Raw genomic sequence first — 16491 nt, 5'->3', positions numbered from 1 at the left:
GCACATCCAAGGCATGTGGAACCACAGGTCAAATAAGGCACAGATACCAAGTAACGGTTCTAATTACAAACGCTAGCTCTCAGGAACTCTTCATCCATTCAGAACTAAACCCATCACTGCATAACTCTGGTAAGAAGCCCCTGGAGATGGAGGAGCTCCTCAAATGTGTCAGGAAAGGCTTTATTAACATCATTAACATTTAAAAGGCAAACGGAGCATTTCTCCTTCTTTTGGCAATTTGGTGCAAATGTTAAGTGCAAGATAAAGCAATTTCAAACTTTTCTTCAAATTAAAAATGAAACTAAGGCCAAACGTGATGGGTGAACAAAATAAATCAAAACTTAAATTTCAGCAACTCCGGCTCTTCAAACCAGCAAAGCCCCCGACTCGTGCACTGTGGTGAGGCATAGGGTGCTTGCCCCGGCTTCTTGTGTGCCAGCAAACTGCACCACTTCCTCATCACGTTGAGAACCGAGAAGCAAATGATCCCCTTCACTGCAAACAAAGGGGGTCACACAGTAACACTAGTGATCCTTCAGAATCGACACACCTTGATAGTCAAAATGAAATTGATGGTCTCCCTGCTTCTTGCTCAAGACATACAAGATCTGAGCAGCAGCAAGTACCCCCTCAGCTGCAAACAAAGGGGTCAAAGGTTTGCCGTCAATTCACTTCCAGGCAGAAAAACATTTTCCTCAAAAGAAACAATTTATTTAGAATAAAACAAAAGCAGCTCAACTGTGAGCGCACGTTTGAGTGACAGCTACTTTTAAGCTGTGTGAGCCATAAAAAGGGTTTTTCTTTACTTTCCAGAATCTTGTGTACACAGCACAAAGCAAAGAGGTCATTTTTTTTCCACTTAAAACACCGGCATTGGCATCACAATAGCAGATACACAACTTTAAGCTGCCATTTTAGTAAAATGCACAAATACTAAACAGATTAGCTTTCTTCCATCAGAGGCCCATGTAAAATCCACATAAGCCACAACTTCTCTTCAAAAAGGTCCATTAGAGCTTTGAATTCCATATCTTCATCCGCTGTTCACCAGTTTTGCTTGCAGGGGGGGGAAAAAAAGGTTATTCAGTACAAATGTTTACAATATTAAAAATATATATATTTCCCCTATGTCATTTTAGATGAACATAACATTAACAAGACCTTCCTGGATAGTCCACCTCAACTTCAAAAAGCACCAATAATACCCACTGGCACAAACCTTCAAATGAATTTACTGTATGATAGACAACAGGTAGAATAGGGTGTTGTTTTTTTTTTTAAGACTGCAATTGAGGATAATAGGACTGAAAATATCCTTTATACTCATTTAACTGAGTAAAACATGTCAAAAATTTTCAGAAAAAAAGCAAGTTCACAATCAGTTTGTAATCAATGTATTCTAAATATAACTTAAAAAGTAAAGCCATAAAAAAGCGAAGTTCGGTCAAACTTTTACCCTACCTATTTTCATTCTGTAATTTAGATAGAGCAACACAGACTACTCCAATATTATAAAAAAAGAGGTCAAGATACAAAGCCATTTAAAAATCCACCTTCATCTGTTACCAAAGACAGCAGCCATTATTTTAAGAAAATACCCATACAATTGCTAAACACCCAAAGAACACTTCAGGACTCTCACTTTTCAACTGTATTTAGATGATTCATATAAAACTCTTCATTAGGCTTAACATTTCACTGTGGTTACCTGAAACCATTTTCTCCCTTGAGAGACATCACTATAACCATTATAACAGGGTCAGCTCCTCTTCTCATCTCTTCTTGTTCTCATACCTAACTCCTATCTCAAAACCAAACACTGTGGCAGAGACAGAAAAAAAAAAGTCCAGAAATTCTTTCCAGAGATTTTTTTTTCACATGAAAGGTCATTAAGGCCCTCTTCTCAAGAGGATTTCCTAATTCTGTTTACCACAGAGTTTTTGGTGAATGGTTCCTATATGGACCCAAACTGCAGTTCAAGCTGTACCTGCATAATGAGCAATTTCACTATCTAAAGAAAGTGGAATTAAAAAAAAAAAAAAGCTGTGTCAGTGAAAACCTGCTCATAATATAGTTCTTAAATGAACCTAAACAATGTCTGACTCTAAATGCACCAAATATTTGACTTTCACTACCTTACCTCAAATGATCTAAGAGTCAAGAAAGGACAGAATGTACTTTATCTTCAAAACGTGACAAAAACTTTTACCAGTCAGAGGATGGACATTTTAAGATGTAATCCTTAAAGAAAAACTCTACCCACTCTTTAGTTGAGGGTCAAAGTCCACATCTTAAACCAGGAATTTAAAATTTTGTGTGAAAAATTCTTTATAGGAGTAATAATTACAATCAACAAAAATACCAAAAAATTAAATACAACTATTGGCTAGGTGCTGATTAATTGTTTAATTTTCCATAAACTTTCAAGCTGTGTTCTTAATTATCTTGTTTTTATCAGTAATACTTAATAAGTCATTAAATGATGGACTGAAAATATTTTCTACCCATTCACTTTACATTCCAGAAAAATCAACTACATCAAAATAATTAAAGGGAAAAAGACAGAAAAATTGGTTGTTACAAAGAACACCCAATACTGGAATTATGAAATTCTGGCTTTTTAGAACCAGTTTTAGACTTTTGCTTTCACGCAAATTCTGACAATTTAAGTAGATACTTTATGAGTATATGAACCCAAACAACAGAATGGGCAAAAGAAGAGATTCAGCTGGATGATGGCTCTGTAGGTAAGCACCAAACTGAACATAATTAGTTGTTTTTATAATACATACATTTAGAAATGGTACCAAGCCATTGTTTCAAAAACACTGAAGCACAAATTAACAAATGTAGTAATGTCAGATAAGGATTCAAACAAACATGGAGCAAAAACCACAGTACTCTTCAGTGAGCTGTCACGCCAACTTAAAAAAAAAAAAAAAAAAAGAGGAAAACCCATACACAGTTTGTATTATAGTAAAATTAGATGCCATGGACTTCACTCTCTAAAAGAGCAAAATCATGTGTCCAACCATCTTATCAAGATATTAAAAAGTTAATGTTTAGTAAAATTATTTAAACTGGAAAAATGTATCTAGTAACAAATTGTACTTTGACCCCATGTATATATTAGACTTAACACTTGCATTAGTTTCTGAACAGGTGTCTCTACGCCAAGCACTGCTTTTTGAAAGCAAAAAGCATCAAGTCTTAATTATAGGACATCAGGTATTTTCCCTTACAGGCATATCCAGGACCTTTGTGCTCACAGCCTAGTGCTTTCTCCCAAAATGGCTAGCTTTTCCAGTTTAAAAAACCAAAAACCCCTACAAAAACCTCCAAATTTATAAATGCACAGTGGAAGCACAAAGGGATGACACAGCAGTGATGAAGCTTTCGTGCTGACATGCATTAGACACCTGTCATAATGGAAAATAAAAATTACATGACATTTCCCTGGGTTATTATTGGTGCTATTTCAAAACTACCAGCTTTGATAACAGAAAGAAAACAGTTGGGTTCTGCCAGGCTTTGAATAAGTCATTTTCACATAATAGAAACATGACCATGATCCAGAAGGTCCTAACATAATTAAATACCAAAGGGCCTTAGGTGAAGTCCTCAGTATTTAAATCAAGGAGATCAAGGTAGGGTGTGTGTGTGTGTGTGTGTGTGTGTGTGTGTGTCAGAGAGAGAAAGAGAGAGAAACCCCAACGAAGAAAAAATACACCCAGTTATGATTTAATAAAAAAATTAAAAAAAAAAAAAAAAAAAAGAAAAAATACACCAATGAACTGACAAACTAAGAGTGGGGATAGAAGGGTAAAAATCATCCACCACTGTTAAGCTGCAAAAGCCTTTGCTGAGAACCAAAGGCATTATCATCCTCAGTTTTGGGAAAAAACTTTGAAGGTGGGTTAAATGATTTTGTTATTAATTCCAGGTGTTGTAGAAAACAATTTAAAAAAAAGGCTTTCCTATACTGACATTTCAATTTTCTGTCTGGACACCAGTCTAAACATGAGATTTCAAAGACATTCAAAATGTTTCCAATAATCTAATGTCACCATTACCATTTAGATATAAAAATACAAACAAAATTTTAAAAGAGCGTATCAAAGGCCTTTTATGATGATTTTAATTTTAAAACATTCTGCAATCCAGATATGGCTGATTAATGCCCACTGAAACAAAACATGACTTATGTGCCTGCAGACAACTCTTCTTTCTATTATTGAAACCAGAAATTTGGTTTTGAATGGATACAAAACCAAAAACTCATCTTTGATAAAGAACACTTAGTTTTGAAAAATGCACAATTAAATGAGAACTGTACCCGCTATACCTCTCTGAAAAAGTCAGTAAAAACACCACCACGCATGAATAACTGATCAAAGGATTCTGAAAGCACCTACTCCTTGCATAAGACATATATGGTTTGTAACAAAATCCTCAATTTTTACTGAACAGTTACAGCTACAAACCAAAAGTGCATATATGGGATACAGAACTCAAGAACTAATGATAACAAAAATGCATGTTAAAGCAAACTCTCTGGGAATAAACTGTGTATCTTAAGAGAAATACTCAAATACCTGATTAAAATAATTACACTGCTATACAATTTACCAGTATATACTTTTGAAATCCCTGATCAAATTTTAGTCACATATTTCTGGTACAAGAATTATTTACCTACACACCAATTAAGCCATTTTTAGGTGGACATCATCATCTTTACACAGTGGACTCTTTTCTCCAAATTGTTCTCAAAATTTCAGTTCTGTATCTTTGAGGATTTTTTTTTAAGCTCAAGTTAAAAAAATACTGAAGAAAAAGAAAAAAGTTATTCATAAGGATGGATAATTCCTCATTAATTTGCTCCTAATTAAACCAAATCCATCTGCCTGCTACCTTCAGGGCATCCCTTTCACTTAATACCTAAACTGTCATGACTGCTATTTTAAAGAGGTTTATAAAAATATAAAAAAGGAAAAGCTACAACTAATTGAAAAGAAAATTTCATCTGATGCTGTATCCCATTACATATCACAAAACAGAAACCACGTCAAAGTAGTAAATACAAGTTACACATGGACTTCAGGACGCACCACGGACAATGATCATGACCAGGTAATCTTCTTCAGATTTGGCCAGTGCCTTGGCAGGGGAATCCAGGAACTGCTGGGAGAACTCACAGGGTGGGAAGGCATGAAGAACCCCGGTGTTTTCCTTGTCTTTGTTGCCCCCCACAGGGAGGCTTATCACCCCGGCTGCCTGCTTTTGCTTTAAATAGGACACAAGGTTCCTAAGTGGCCTCTGAGTAGAGGTGGCAGTGTCTGATGTAGCCGAGGAAGAAGACCGGCCGTCAGAACTTCCAGGCACAGCTAGAAGAATGGCATAACCATTGGGCCCTGCCACTTTGATGCGCCGAGTTACTTCATCTAACTTGGGCTGGTCCAAGCGAAGACGCTGAGTAATCTTGAGTTGGGCCACTTTGCCTCCAGTTGAACCCTCCACAAGAAGACTACTAGCCACTTGGAGGTCACCCTGCAACAGATGCATGTTAGAAGGAAAGTTGCTGTTCTTCAGTAGAAGCATGCCTTGCCAGGCCAAACAGAGTTTAGGAGAGGCTGCTGCTGCAGCTGCAGTGGTTGTCCCCCCATCCTGCTTCTGGGAAGGGGACTTCAGCTTCGATGAAGCAGTGCTGGTGGTAGGTGCACTCCCATCAGACCGCTCTTCTTTTTTCAGAGGGCTTTTTCCCTCAGTGGGAGCAGCTGTCCGGTGCTTCCTATCCCGTTCAGCTGATGCAGAGTTTTTCCGGTCTCGCTTGTCAACCTGGCTCTTCTCCAAACTACTTCGCCGGTCTCTGATTGGAGAGGGCCTTTCCAGGATAAGAAGACGGGAAGACCGATCATTGTCACTGTTGTAACGATCCCGGCTACTGCTCAATTCTGGACTGCGGTCAGGAGAAGGAACACAGTGACGTTTTCGTGGGCGGTCACTTTCGGGGGACCTATCCAGATGCCGTCCTCCACTCTCCTCAGGCAGCCTTCGTTTCCTAGGTTGGTCTCTGCTGCTGGGCAGATCCCGATCACCTCTATCCCGGTCCAAGGACCAGCCATCCCGCCTGCGATCTAGGCTATCCAGCGGCTCATAAGCAGGCACAGCAGTAGCAGCAGTCCGAGTGCTGCGTTCTCGGACTGGGGGTGGGGGTGGCACCCAATCAGAGTCAGGATAAAGGTCCCTATCACGATCTCTGTATAGTAAAGGTGGTGTCCTCTCCCGAGCACCCCTCAAGGGGTCAGGTGCCCGATGTCCAAAAGCATCTGTCACCAGTTCATAATGAGTCAAAGGCAGAGGCTGCAGATACTGCTGCTGGTAACGATGTTCTGTATCTGCAAAGTCTACTCTAAGGCGTCGATCTGGGCCACCAAGTGGGAAGCCCCGCATATGGGTCCAAGCAGCATGAGCTGCATCCAGGCTTTCATACTGGATATATGCCCAGCTATCACCTTTTCGGTAGTCTATGGTGCGTATGGTGCCAAACCGGTCAAACTCTCGTGCCAGGGCAGCAAGAGGCACCCAAGGTCCCAGGCCACCTACCCAAAGGCGGGTGGTGGGTGTAGCTTTACCATAACCAATTTTGATAGGATTCCGAATTATAATTTTGCCAGACATTGCTAGTTTGGCCCGGTGAGACATATCTAGGTTCTCAAATTTGAGAAAGCCGTAAGTACTGGTCTGGCCGCGAGAAGGCCTCTTGATGTCTACTTCTGTGATGACTCCAAAACGATCAAAAGCCCTCCTTAGATCACTCTCTGTCACAGTGATGTCTAGGTTGCCCAAGAAAAGAGTCCGATTAGCTCGCTGATCATCCTCGGGTGAAATCTCATCCACTTCTCTGAAAGGAGCAGCACCTGCTCCAGCTCCCACCCTTGGCTCAAGACTGTATGCTGGGCGCACTCTCTCATAGAACGGGTAGTCTCGTTCTCCCTCTAGCTCTCGGGGCAATGGTGGCGGAGGAGGAGGGGGCAGGCGGCCAAGAGCCAACTGCTGCAACCGGTAGTCTCTGTATCCCAAGGCAGCGCCACCAGGGGAAAGTGATCTCTGGCCACCACCACCAGGAGGGTGCCGGTGACCACCTACAGAGGCTCCGACCACGCTGGCCGACGGAGGGTAAGTATCTTTGTCTAAAGGTGAGCGGCTGCGGCGCCGGCTCACATACACTGCTTCTATCTTCAAAGGCCGGTCATAGAGCACCAGGCGGCCTCTGGCATGCTTGGCCGCCCGCGCGTCCTCTGGCCGCCGGAAGTTCACAAAGGCTACCCTCTCATCCCCGCTGCCAGAACCCGAGAGATGGCTGATTTTGACACTCACATCACCGAAGCGTTTGAACTCGTGAAACAGTCCATCTTCCACCGCCTCGTCACTCAGCTGGGAGCCTAACTCGCTTATTTTCAGGGTCTTGTATTCCCCGCCATCCCCGCCGCCAGGAGCTGAGGAGGCGGCCCCAGAAAAACGTGACTCCCCGCCTCCACCCCGGGAGCTGCTGCGCGACTCGCCCCCGCCCGAGGAATTTTTGGTGCTCGGGGAGCCGTAACTATGCAAGCGGCTACCGGAGCTGCCCCCACCAGTGTCATACTCGCGGCTGCCCCCTCGGCTGCTGGACTTATCCAAATGAAGACTCCGCCGCGACCCGCCGCCGCTTTCGGTCTTTCCGCTGCTGCTCCCATTGCTCCCACCAGAGCCCCCTAACTTCTTGCTCCGCTCCCCACGGGAAGTCGAGTCCTCACCACCACGGGAGCGTTTGACCTTGACTGGCGAGCGCTCTTTTCCCTTCATTGTTGCGGGTCGTCGGAGGTCGTCTCCGCGGAGCTGATTAACCCGCCGGCCCGCGCTCGTTTCACACAGCGGAACCGCACGCCGCCATCTTGGACTCCGCCGCGGCAAAGGATCCCGCCCCGCAGTCCTCATTGGTCAATTAGCTCTCTCTTCTACAGTCTTATTGGGAAAACCATTTGTCTGTCTTTACAGCTCCCCGCGCTCCAGAAAGGTGCCCGCCCAACCACTGTTATTGGGTTCCCAACGCTCTAGTCAGAGTACCTCATTGGTTATATTCGTTGTCTATCTTAACGGTTTCTCGCGCCAGGCTGTAGCCCCGCCCCTCGCACTCTTCGGTCACCTGACCCAAACTCTGGAGGCGTTGATTGGATAAAAAGTCTGCTCTGTAACGGTACTTCATGCGCAGTGAAAGCAGCAATCCCACCTCCGCATCCTTTTCATTGGTTTGTGACCCCGTCCTTTAATCCACTATTTGGGAAGTTAGGCCGTCCGTTCTGGCGTTTTTTCCTAAGAGGCCGGCTCACAGCAATCTCGCGAGAGTGGGAGAGCTCCCTGTTTCGACCCCCTTCTTCCTACTCCTCTAGCGGCTGGAAGAAGTTTGAATCTGATTGGGTGTTGATAAGGAAGTTGATAGGCTGAGATAACTGTCCATCACTCGCTTCCCATATACTGAGGAGGATGCCTGAAGGTGAAAGACTAGAACACGCGCTAGCTTTGCGACGCCTCTTAGATATCGCGAGAGGGAGACCGTAAGCCAGGCCCGCCCACCCGCCCTTTCGGCGTTCACTCCTCCAACTTTTGCTAGTTCCCGGGGCGTAGTTGGCTGTGCTTTGTCCCTTGGAGGTCAGCTCAGCTCTTATGGCCTCTCCACTAGCCTACCGGTGCCAGACGAGGGGCTAGGTTACCCTGACTCTCGGCTGTTGGGGCGTCGAACCCCTCAGAAATCCGTCCCGGGGCGCCCAGTGGACACCATCTTAGTACCTCTGGCCGCCCCGTGAACAGCCTGAAAGAGCCCCACTCCCTGTGCGCAAGGAAGCGCCACCCGCAGTCACCCTGGCTGCCCACCGGGCCTAGCGTTCACGCTTCCCGCATCCCGGGTTACGCTGATTATCCGGGGTGAAAACTAGAAAGCAGCTCGGCGAAAATGCGAGGGAGCCTGGCTCTCCCGTTCCCGTTCTACGACCCCGGTTAACCAAGGGGAGTGACCGACACTCGTGTCCCGCGGGCGTGGCTGGTCCGGCCATTGCACACGTGACTTAGGGCTGCCTGTTTCATTTTGCGAATCCGTGTGGATTTTTTTATTCTAATGTCGCGTAATACAACTATGTTGGTTTTTCTGTGTAATGCTTCTCCCCTGAAAATAACCAAATGAAATTTGCACGCTATGCATTCGTGTCACTTTTTGTATGTGGCTTGTCGTACCTTCTGGCACCCCAGTTAGTCTATATTGGAATCATGTAGTAAAGCCACTTTGCTGCCTCTCTAAATCCATCTCGTTTGGATCCTTCAATCATTCTCTTTAAAAGTCAACTCTGATTAGTTCCATGATAAAGCCCTTGGAAGTGCGGGTCGTACCGAGATTAGACTGTTACAGCCTATATACCCTGGCTGTCACCGTCTGGTAAAAGGAGGTAGTGGTGAGTTGATCACAGGGGTTATGCTTTCCGCCAAGACAGTTTTGCATTGACTCTTGTCCTCAGCGTTTCTCAAGATCCAGTATATAGTAGAAGATGTGAAGGTTGTTTTTTTGTTTGTTCGTTTCTTTCTTTTTATAGAAACTAGGCCCTTCTTTATTTTATTTTATTTTTCCAGTTTTTGGCAGGGGCTGGGTTTGAACCCGCCACCTCCAGCCTATTGTGCTGGCGCCTTACCCCTTTAAGCCACGCCACCCTGAAGGGTTTTTTTTTTTTTTTTTTTTTTGGCCGGGGCTGGGTTTGAACCCGCCACCTCCGGCATATGAGACCGGCGCCCTACTCCTTGAGCCACAGGCGCCACCCCTGAAGGGTTTTTAAATATGACGTTTTTGAAGGTTAGCAACAATGTCTGCGAAACTGAAACCTAAACTTGAAGATGTTTAAGATTAGGGACTGCAACCTGTTTAGCCTTGTCCAAGCCATCATTCTTTGTGTAAATAATACTGAGGAATGTAAAGTTAAAAATCTTTTGATAAGATCAAAGAAACTTGAAAGAAGTCTCCTAGGTAAAGCATAAAAATCCACAATACTGTAATTTATAGACATACTCATTGTATTAAAATGGGCTACTAAAATAGAACTTTATAAGGCATAGGGTAATGTGTATTGTATACTACCGTTTGTGGGTTTTAAAACATGCGCATTGTTTTTGTGTATGTACATACTTTTTTTATATTTTCATGGAAACTCCTTGAGGAATACGGGGGAATTGTTACTAGGATTGCCTTGAGAAAAGGGACTGAGGTCTAGACTAGGAGAGATTTAACTTTTCTTTGTGTGCATTCTTAAAAGATAACTTTTTTTTTCTTTTCTGTTAAGGAGGCCCAGGCAAGGTATGGACCGCCACCCCCAGTGCAGGGGCTGGTGCTCTAACCACTGAGCTACAGGCACCATACAAAAGAAAACTTTTGTTTTACCATGTGCACACTATTACTCTTTCATTGTAAAAAATAACAATTTTTAGCGTCCTTAAACTATTTTTATGGAAAAAAGTTACACAAATAGAATACTATAAAGACGTTCCATGTATCAAACACCCTATTTCGACAATGAGATATGTCAATCTTGTTTTATCTACATCTTTCTCCCCATGATCCTCTTTTCGTTATTTTGTTCTAGATTTATTTAATACATTTCCTGCCCCAGACATGGAATCAGGTATTTCTCTGGGGAGTTCTGGTTCCTTTTAGTGAGTAATGAGATATCTAAAGATAAAAATCTAGATGTTGGGAATAAAAACTCAGAAACACATTATGTTTGTAGGTAAAGTACAATATCAAGAAAAAGCTTTAGTTAGGGGGTTTTGATCTTTTTTCAAGGTTGTACTAATATAACACAAAGGGAAACTGAAGTTAAGCCATTATCTGATCATTGTACTCAATGTTATAGCCAATCCAGATAAACCAAGCTCCAGAATGAGTATTTTTGGCCTAAATTGACCTGCTTAGGTGACACTGATCAAGGAAAAAGGTAACCATCAAATCAGTATAGTTTCCCAAACCTTCAAATAGGGATTGAGGGAGAGAATCCATGGAGCTGAATGGGTACCAGTGTAAGTGACAATGCTTGAGGCATGCCAGGCTTACTCATTTGCCACTGGAAGTACCAGGAAGCTTAAGGGAAGCTACTGCCCACAGGTAGCTATCGTAGGAAGGCTTGCTAAGGGAACTGTTCTGGCTGGACCAAGAGGACTGGTAAGTTTAATAGTTAGATGGGAGAGGCCTAAATTCCATTACCAGTAACAAAGCCAAAAGACAGCCTGTGATATGTATATGTATATGTATGTGTGTCCATGACAATGGAATAATGACAAAATATGTTGAATCCATGTTGTGCTTAATAATTTTGTTTTCCTTTCCTTTGTTTTTTTCAAAGAATGAAGCTTAGTGAAGGCTTTATCAGCCTACATTTACACATGTGTTTTAGAAAGGGTACATGTATAAAAGTGCATAAAGGTGACCCCTGCTGTAGAGGACCAGGACTTTTATTAACCTTTTGGTGTATGCAGTGGAGTTATTGAGGGCCAGATTTGTGAGAACAACTGATCTGGGTGAGGAAGATGGTCATAAAAACAAGATTTAATGCAGTGGTTCTCAACCTTCCTAATGTGGCGGTCCTTAATACAGTTCCTGTGGGTCACAACCCACATGTTGAGAACTGCTGATTTAATGGTTGGGCTTGGTGGCTCACGGTTATAATCCCAGCACTCTGGGAGGCTGAGGTGGGTGGATTGCCTGAGCTCACAAGTTAGAGACCAGCCTGAGCAAGAGCAAGAACCTGTCTCTAAAAAATAGCCAGGCTCAGCGCCTGTAGCTCAAGCAGGTAAGGCGCCAGCCACATACACCTGAGCTGGTGGGTTCGAATCCAGCCCGGGTCTGCCAAACAATAATACAACTACAACCAAAAAATAGCTGGGCATTTTGGCAGGCGCCTGTAGTCCCAGTTACTTGGGAGGATGAGGCAAGAGAATTGCTCAAGCCCAGGAATTGGAGGTTGCTGTGAGCTGTGATGGCACAGAACTCTACCCAGGGCGACAGCTTGAGGATGTGCCTCAAAAAAAAAAAAAAAAAGCCAGGCGTTGTGGCAGGTGCCTGTAGTCTCAGTAACTTGGGAGGCTGAGGCAAGAGAATCACTTGAGTCCAAGAGTTTGAGGTTGCTGTGAGGTATGACAACACGACACTCTACTGAGGGTGACATAAACACTCTATCTCAAAAAAAAAAAAAAAAAAAGTTAAGCTACTGGTGTTCCCTGGGCATCATAGCAGTCTCCTTTTAGTGCCCTGCCCAAAACCAGGAAATAGTGTTAAGGAAAAGTTTCCATAGCCACTTTGGCATCAGTTCTGGCTCCTTGGAGCTGTATGACTTGAAATCGCCGAGGACACAGTCCAGTAGTCATGACTAGCTTTCTATAGGAAGTGCTTTTTTCCATCTCCTTTAAAATCAGTTTTAGATTGCAGTTTTGCTCCAGGTCTGGGTTTGAACCTACCACCTCTGGTATACGGGGCCAGCGCCCTACTTGAGCCACAGGCACTGCCCAGTTTTAGATTTAAAAGGAAAAAGCAAAACTTAATGCACATGGAAGAAACTGCACAATTTAAAAATATTAGTATGTTTTCAATCAAATGTCCTCTTTCCATCTTCTTTTCCTAGGTTTGTGTATCCTCATTATACATGCAGACGATTTTGACTACAATATGAAATTTATCTTGGGAGCTGAGAATCATTTGCCTTCCTAGCAGATACAAAAAGGCTTAAGCCGGGAATTGAAAATTTTTCTACTTCCTCTTCCTTTGTAAAGTGAGTGGTTTCTTGACAGTGAGGTTTATTTAGTTTGGCATAAATAAAAAGTGTATATTTTACCCATTGGCATATATTAAATCCCTAAACTAGCAGTCATTTAAGACACCATTTGTATTATAAAGTTGCTTACTTATTCGTGGTTGATGAGTTTTTAAAAACAGTTTTATTAAGATATAATGGACAGGCGGCACCCATAGCTCAGTGGGTAGGGTGCCAGCCACATACATCGAGGTTGGCTGGTTCAAACAGCCTGGGCCAGCTAAAACAACAATGACAACTGCAACAACAACAAAAAAATAGCCAGGCTTTGTGGCGGGCACCTGTAGTCCCAGCTACTTGGGAGGCTGAGGCAAAAGCATCGCTTAAGCCCAAGAGTTTGTGGTTGCTGTGAGCTGTGATGCCATAGCACCCTACCCAGGGCGACAGCTTGAGACTCTGTCTCAGAAAAAAAATGTATATATATATGATAATAGACCATAAAGTTCACCCATTTAAAGTATGTAATTCAGTAGTTGTAAGTATACTTAACAAAGCTATGCATGTAGTTCTTCCTTTAATATTATTCTACAAACCACTGTAATTTCTACATGAGTAAGTCCTAGTATAATTATCTCTTTCATTTATGTAAATACCTTATAGCATAGTGATTAATAAGAGTACATACTTTGGAACCAACCAGCCTGGATTAAATTCCAGCTCTGCTCCAGGGCTCAGAGGAGTTAATCTTGTTGGGATTTGGTTTTCTCTTCTATAAAATGGGAATAATCAGGATTTTTTTCATTGGGAGAATTAAATGGGTGAAAATGGACAAAGAGCTTAGAATAGTGCCTGACACATGGTAAGCACTATATAAATGTTTATTATTCCTCATAAATTTTGAATTTGGGTACATAGAACTAGATTAATTCTTTTTTTTTTTGTAGAGACAGAGTCTCACTTTATGGGCCTCGGTAGAGTGCCGTGGCCTCACACAGCCCACAGCAACCTCCAACTCCTGGGCTTAAGCGATTCTCTTGCCTCAGCCTCCCGAGTAGCTGGGACTACAGGCGCCCGCCACAACGCCCGGCTATTTTTTGGTTGCAATTTGGCCGGGGCCAGGTTTGAACCCGCCACCCTCAGTATATGGGGCCTGCGCCTTACCGACTGAGCCACAGGCGCTGCCCAGAACTAGATTAATTCTAATGCTTAGTTCATGACACACAGTCATCAATGGTCTGTCTTTGGGCCTTTCAATTTTTCATTATTTATTAACAACATAGTGAATATTCATGAACCCTGTAGTCAATCAAAGCACTCAAAGAAATAGAAAATTGCCAATAATTTACATCTACCTTAGGCAAGAGACAGTGGCCAATGCCTGTAATCCTAGCACTCTGGGAAGCTGAGGCGGGCAGATCCCTTGAGCTCAAGAGTTAAAAGTCAGGCTGAGCAGGAGCAAGACCCTGTCTCTAAAAGATAGAAAAAATTAGTTGTGCAGGCACCTGTAGTCCCAGCTACTCTGGAGGCTAAGGCAGGAGGATTGCTGGAGCCCAAGAGCCAAGAGTTTTAGGTTGCTGTGAGCTAGGCTGATGCCAGGGTATTCTAGCTAAGGCAACAAGAGTGAAACTCTTAAAAAAACAAAAAATTTTACATCTGCCTAAATGCTGCCTCTCTATCTTGTTTACTGCCCACCATTGTAGATATCATATTATTTAGCAATCCTTGCTTTTTCAAAGAACTTTAAAGAATTTTTAACAGAACATTTAGAGAATTTATATATGTATGTGCTTGCACACATATGCAGACACATACCTTAAAAGTATATATATATATATATATATATATTTTTTTTTTTTTTTTTTTTTTTTTTTGTAGAGACAGAGTCTCACTTTATTGCCCTCGGTAGAGTGCCGTGGCATCACATGGTTCACAGCAACCTCCAACTCCTGGGCTTAGGCGATTCTCCTGCCTCAGCCTCCTGAGTAGCTGGGACTACAGGCGCCCACTACAACGCCCGGCTATTTTTTTGTTGCAGTTTGGCCGGGGCTGGGTTTGAACCCACCACCCTCGGCATATGGGGCAGGCGCCCTACTCACTGAGCCACAGGCGCTGCCCAAAAGTATATTTTTAGTTTCACTTTTTTTTTTTTTTTGGAGACAGAGTCTCACTATGTCACCCTTGGTAGAGTGTCGTGGCATCACAGCTCACAGGAACTTCAAATGCTTGGGTATTTTTTTGTTGTTGTTGTAGTTGTCGTTGTTGTTTGGCAGGCCCAGACTGGGTTCGAACTCGCCAGCTCTGGTGTATGTGGCCGCTGAGCTACAGGCACCAAGCCAGTTTCACTTGTTTATAACGTTATACAGATTTGTATTTGAATAACATACTACAGGTAATCTAAGATGCGTTTTCCATTCAATGCATTACTATAATTATTCCATGCTATCATATTTATTTATTTTTATTTATTATTGGTTTTTTTTTGAGAAAGAGTCTCTCACTTTGTTGCCTAGGTAGAGTGCTGTGGCATCACAGCTCACAGCAACCTCAAACTCTTGGACTTAAGCAATTCTCTTATCTCAGCCTCTGAAGCAGCTGGGACTACAGGTGCTTGCCACAACACCCAGCTATTTTTAGAGACCAAGTCTCACTCTGGCTCAGGCTGGTCTCAAATCTGTTAATTCAGGCAATCCACCACCTCGGCCTCCTCAAGTGTTAGGATTACAGGCGTGAGCCACCACGCCTGGCTATCATGTTATCATATTTAATACACAGCTATAGTTTATCTCCATTGCTATAAAATATCCATTATATTTAGCATACGATCATTTACATATCTATTGTTCTTTGATAATTATAATAAGTTCTACTTTTTGTACCATTATAAACAGTGAAGATTCTTAGTCATGTGTCCTGAGGTACACATACAAGAATTTGGATGTGGAGGGGAGGATGAGGAGGTGGAGGGTGAGGGATACCTAGGAATGGAATTACTGTATGAAACGTTAGCTGAATGTTTACTTTAACAAGGTACTGTCCAATTGTTTTCCAAAGTGGTTTTTAGTGATTTAGAATCTCACCAGAAAGAATAAGATCTTATTGATCCATGTCACTGGCAATTATAATTTTTTATTTTAATCAAACAAATGGGGTAAATATAGAACTCACTGTGGTTTTGATGTTTTATGTCTGTGATTACTAATAAGGCTGCATGTCTGTTTATAAGTTTACTGGCCATATATATTTATCTATGAACTATTTATCTCTTTTGCTTATATATTAAGTTGTGTCTTTCTTATATGTGTAGAAGTTTTCTGTATATTCTTAATTCTAATTCTTTGTGGGGTGTGCTTATGGCAAATATCTTTTTCTAGTTGTGGCTTATCTTTTCACTCAATTCAAGCTGATTTTTAATGTATAGAAGTTCTTAAATAAGATTGAATTAATTAACTTTTTGTAATTAGCATTTTCTGTATCTTGTCTAAGGAATCTTCATCACGTCCCCCAACCTTGCCACTGGTATTTGCCTTTATCAAACATTTATTCTTTCTTTCTTTTCCTTTTTTTTTTTTTTTTTTTTTTTTTTGAGACAAAGTCTCACTTTTGTCACCCTGGTAGAGTGCTATGGCATCAGCTCACAGCAACCTCGCAGCCTCTGGCTCAGGCTGGTCTCAAA

At 42.4% G+C, this 16491-nt stretch overlaps 1 protein-coding gene across 1 annotated transcript; it reads right to left on the bottom strand.

Moving 5' to 3' along the window:
* Positions 1–689: 689 nt before the first annotated feature.
* RBM15 (RNA binding motif protein 15) lies at positions 690–8412 on the bottom strand. Its single transcript, XM_053590858.1, has 2 exons — positions 5112–8412; positions 690–1056 (listed from the first exon to the last, which is right to left on the bottom strand). The coding sequence occupies exons 1-2, from the start codon at positions 7975–7977 to the stop codon at positions 1034–1036; spliced, it is 2889 nt and encodes a 962-aa protein (XP_053446833.1). The 5' UTR covers positions 7978–8412; the 3' UTR covers positions 690–1033.
* Between the last annotated feature and the right edge of the window lie 8079 nt (positions 8413–16491).

Source organism: Nycticebus coucang, chromosome 5, assembly GCF_027406575.1.
Source record: "Nycticebus coucang isolate mNycCou1 chromosome 5, mNycCou1.pri, whole genome shotgun sequence".
Lineage (NCBI taxonomy): Eukaryota > Metazoa > Chordata > Mammalia > Primates > Lorisidae > Nycticebus > Nycticebus coucang.
The sequence above is the reverse complement of the archived record's forward strand: the minus strand, read 5'-3'. Positions and strand labels throughout refer to the sequence as shown.

Bases quoted from the DNA above. Each gene is read 5' to 3' on its own strand.
- RBM15 (XM_053590858.1), bottom strand. From the start codon at position 7,977: ATGAGGACTGCGGGGCGGGATCCTTTGCCGCGGCGGAGTCCAAGATGG. The intron at 1,057-5,111 runs GTGCGTCCTGAA...CCCCCCTGCAAG, and splicing joins GGTCATGATCATTGTCCGTG to CAAAACTGGTGAACAGCGGA.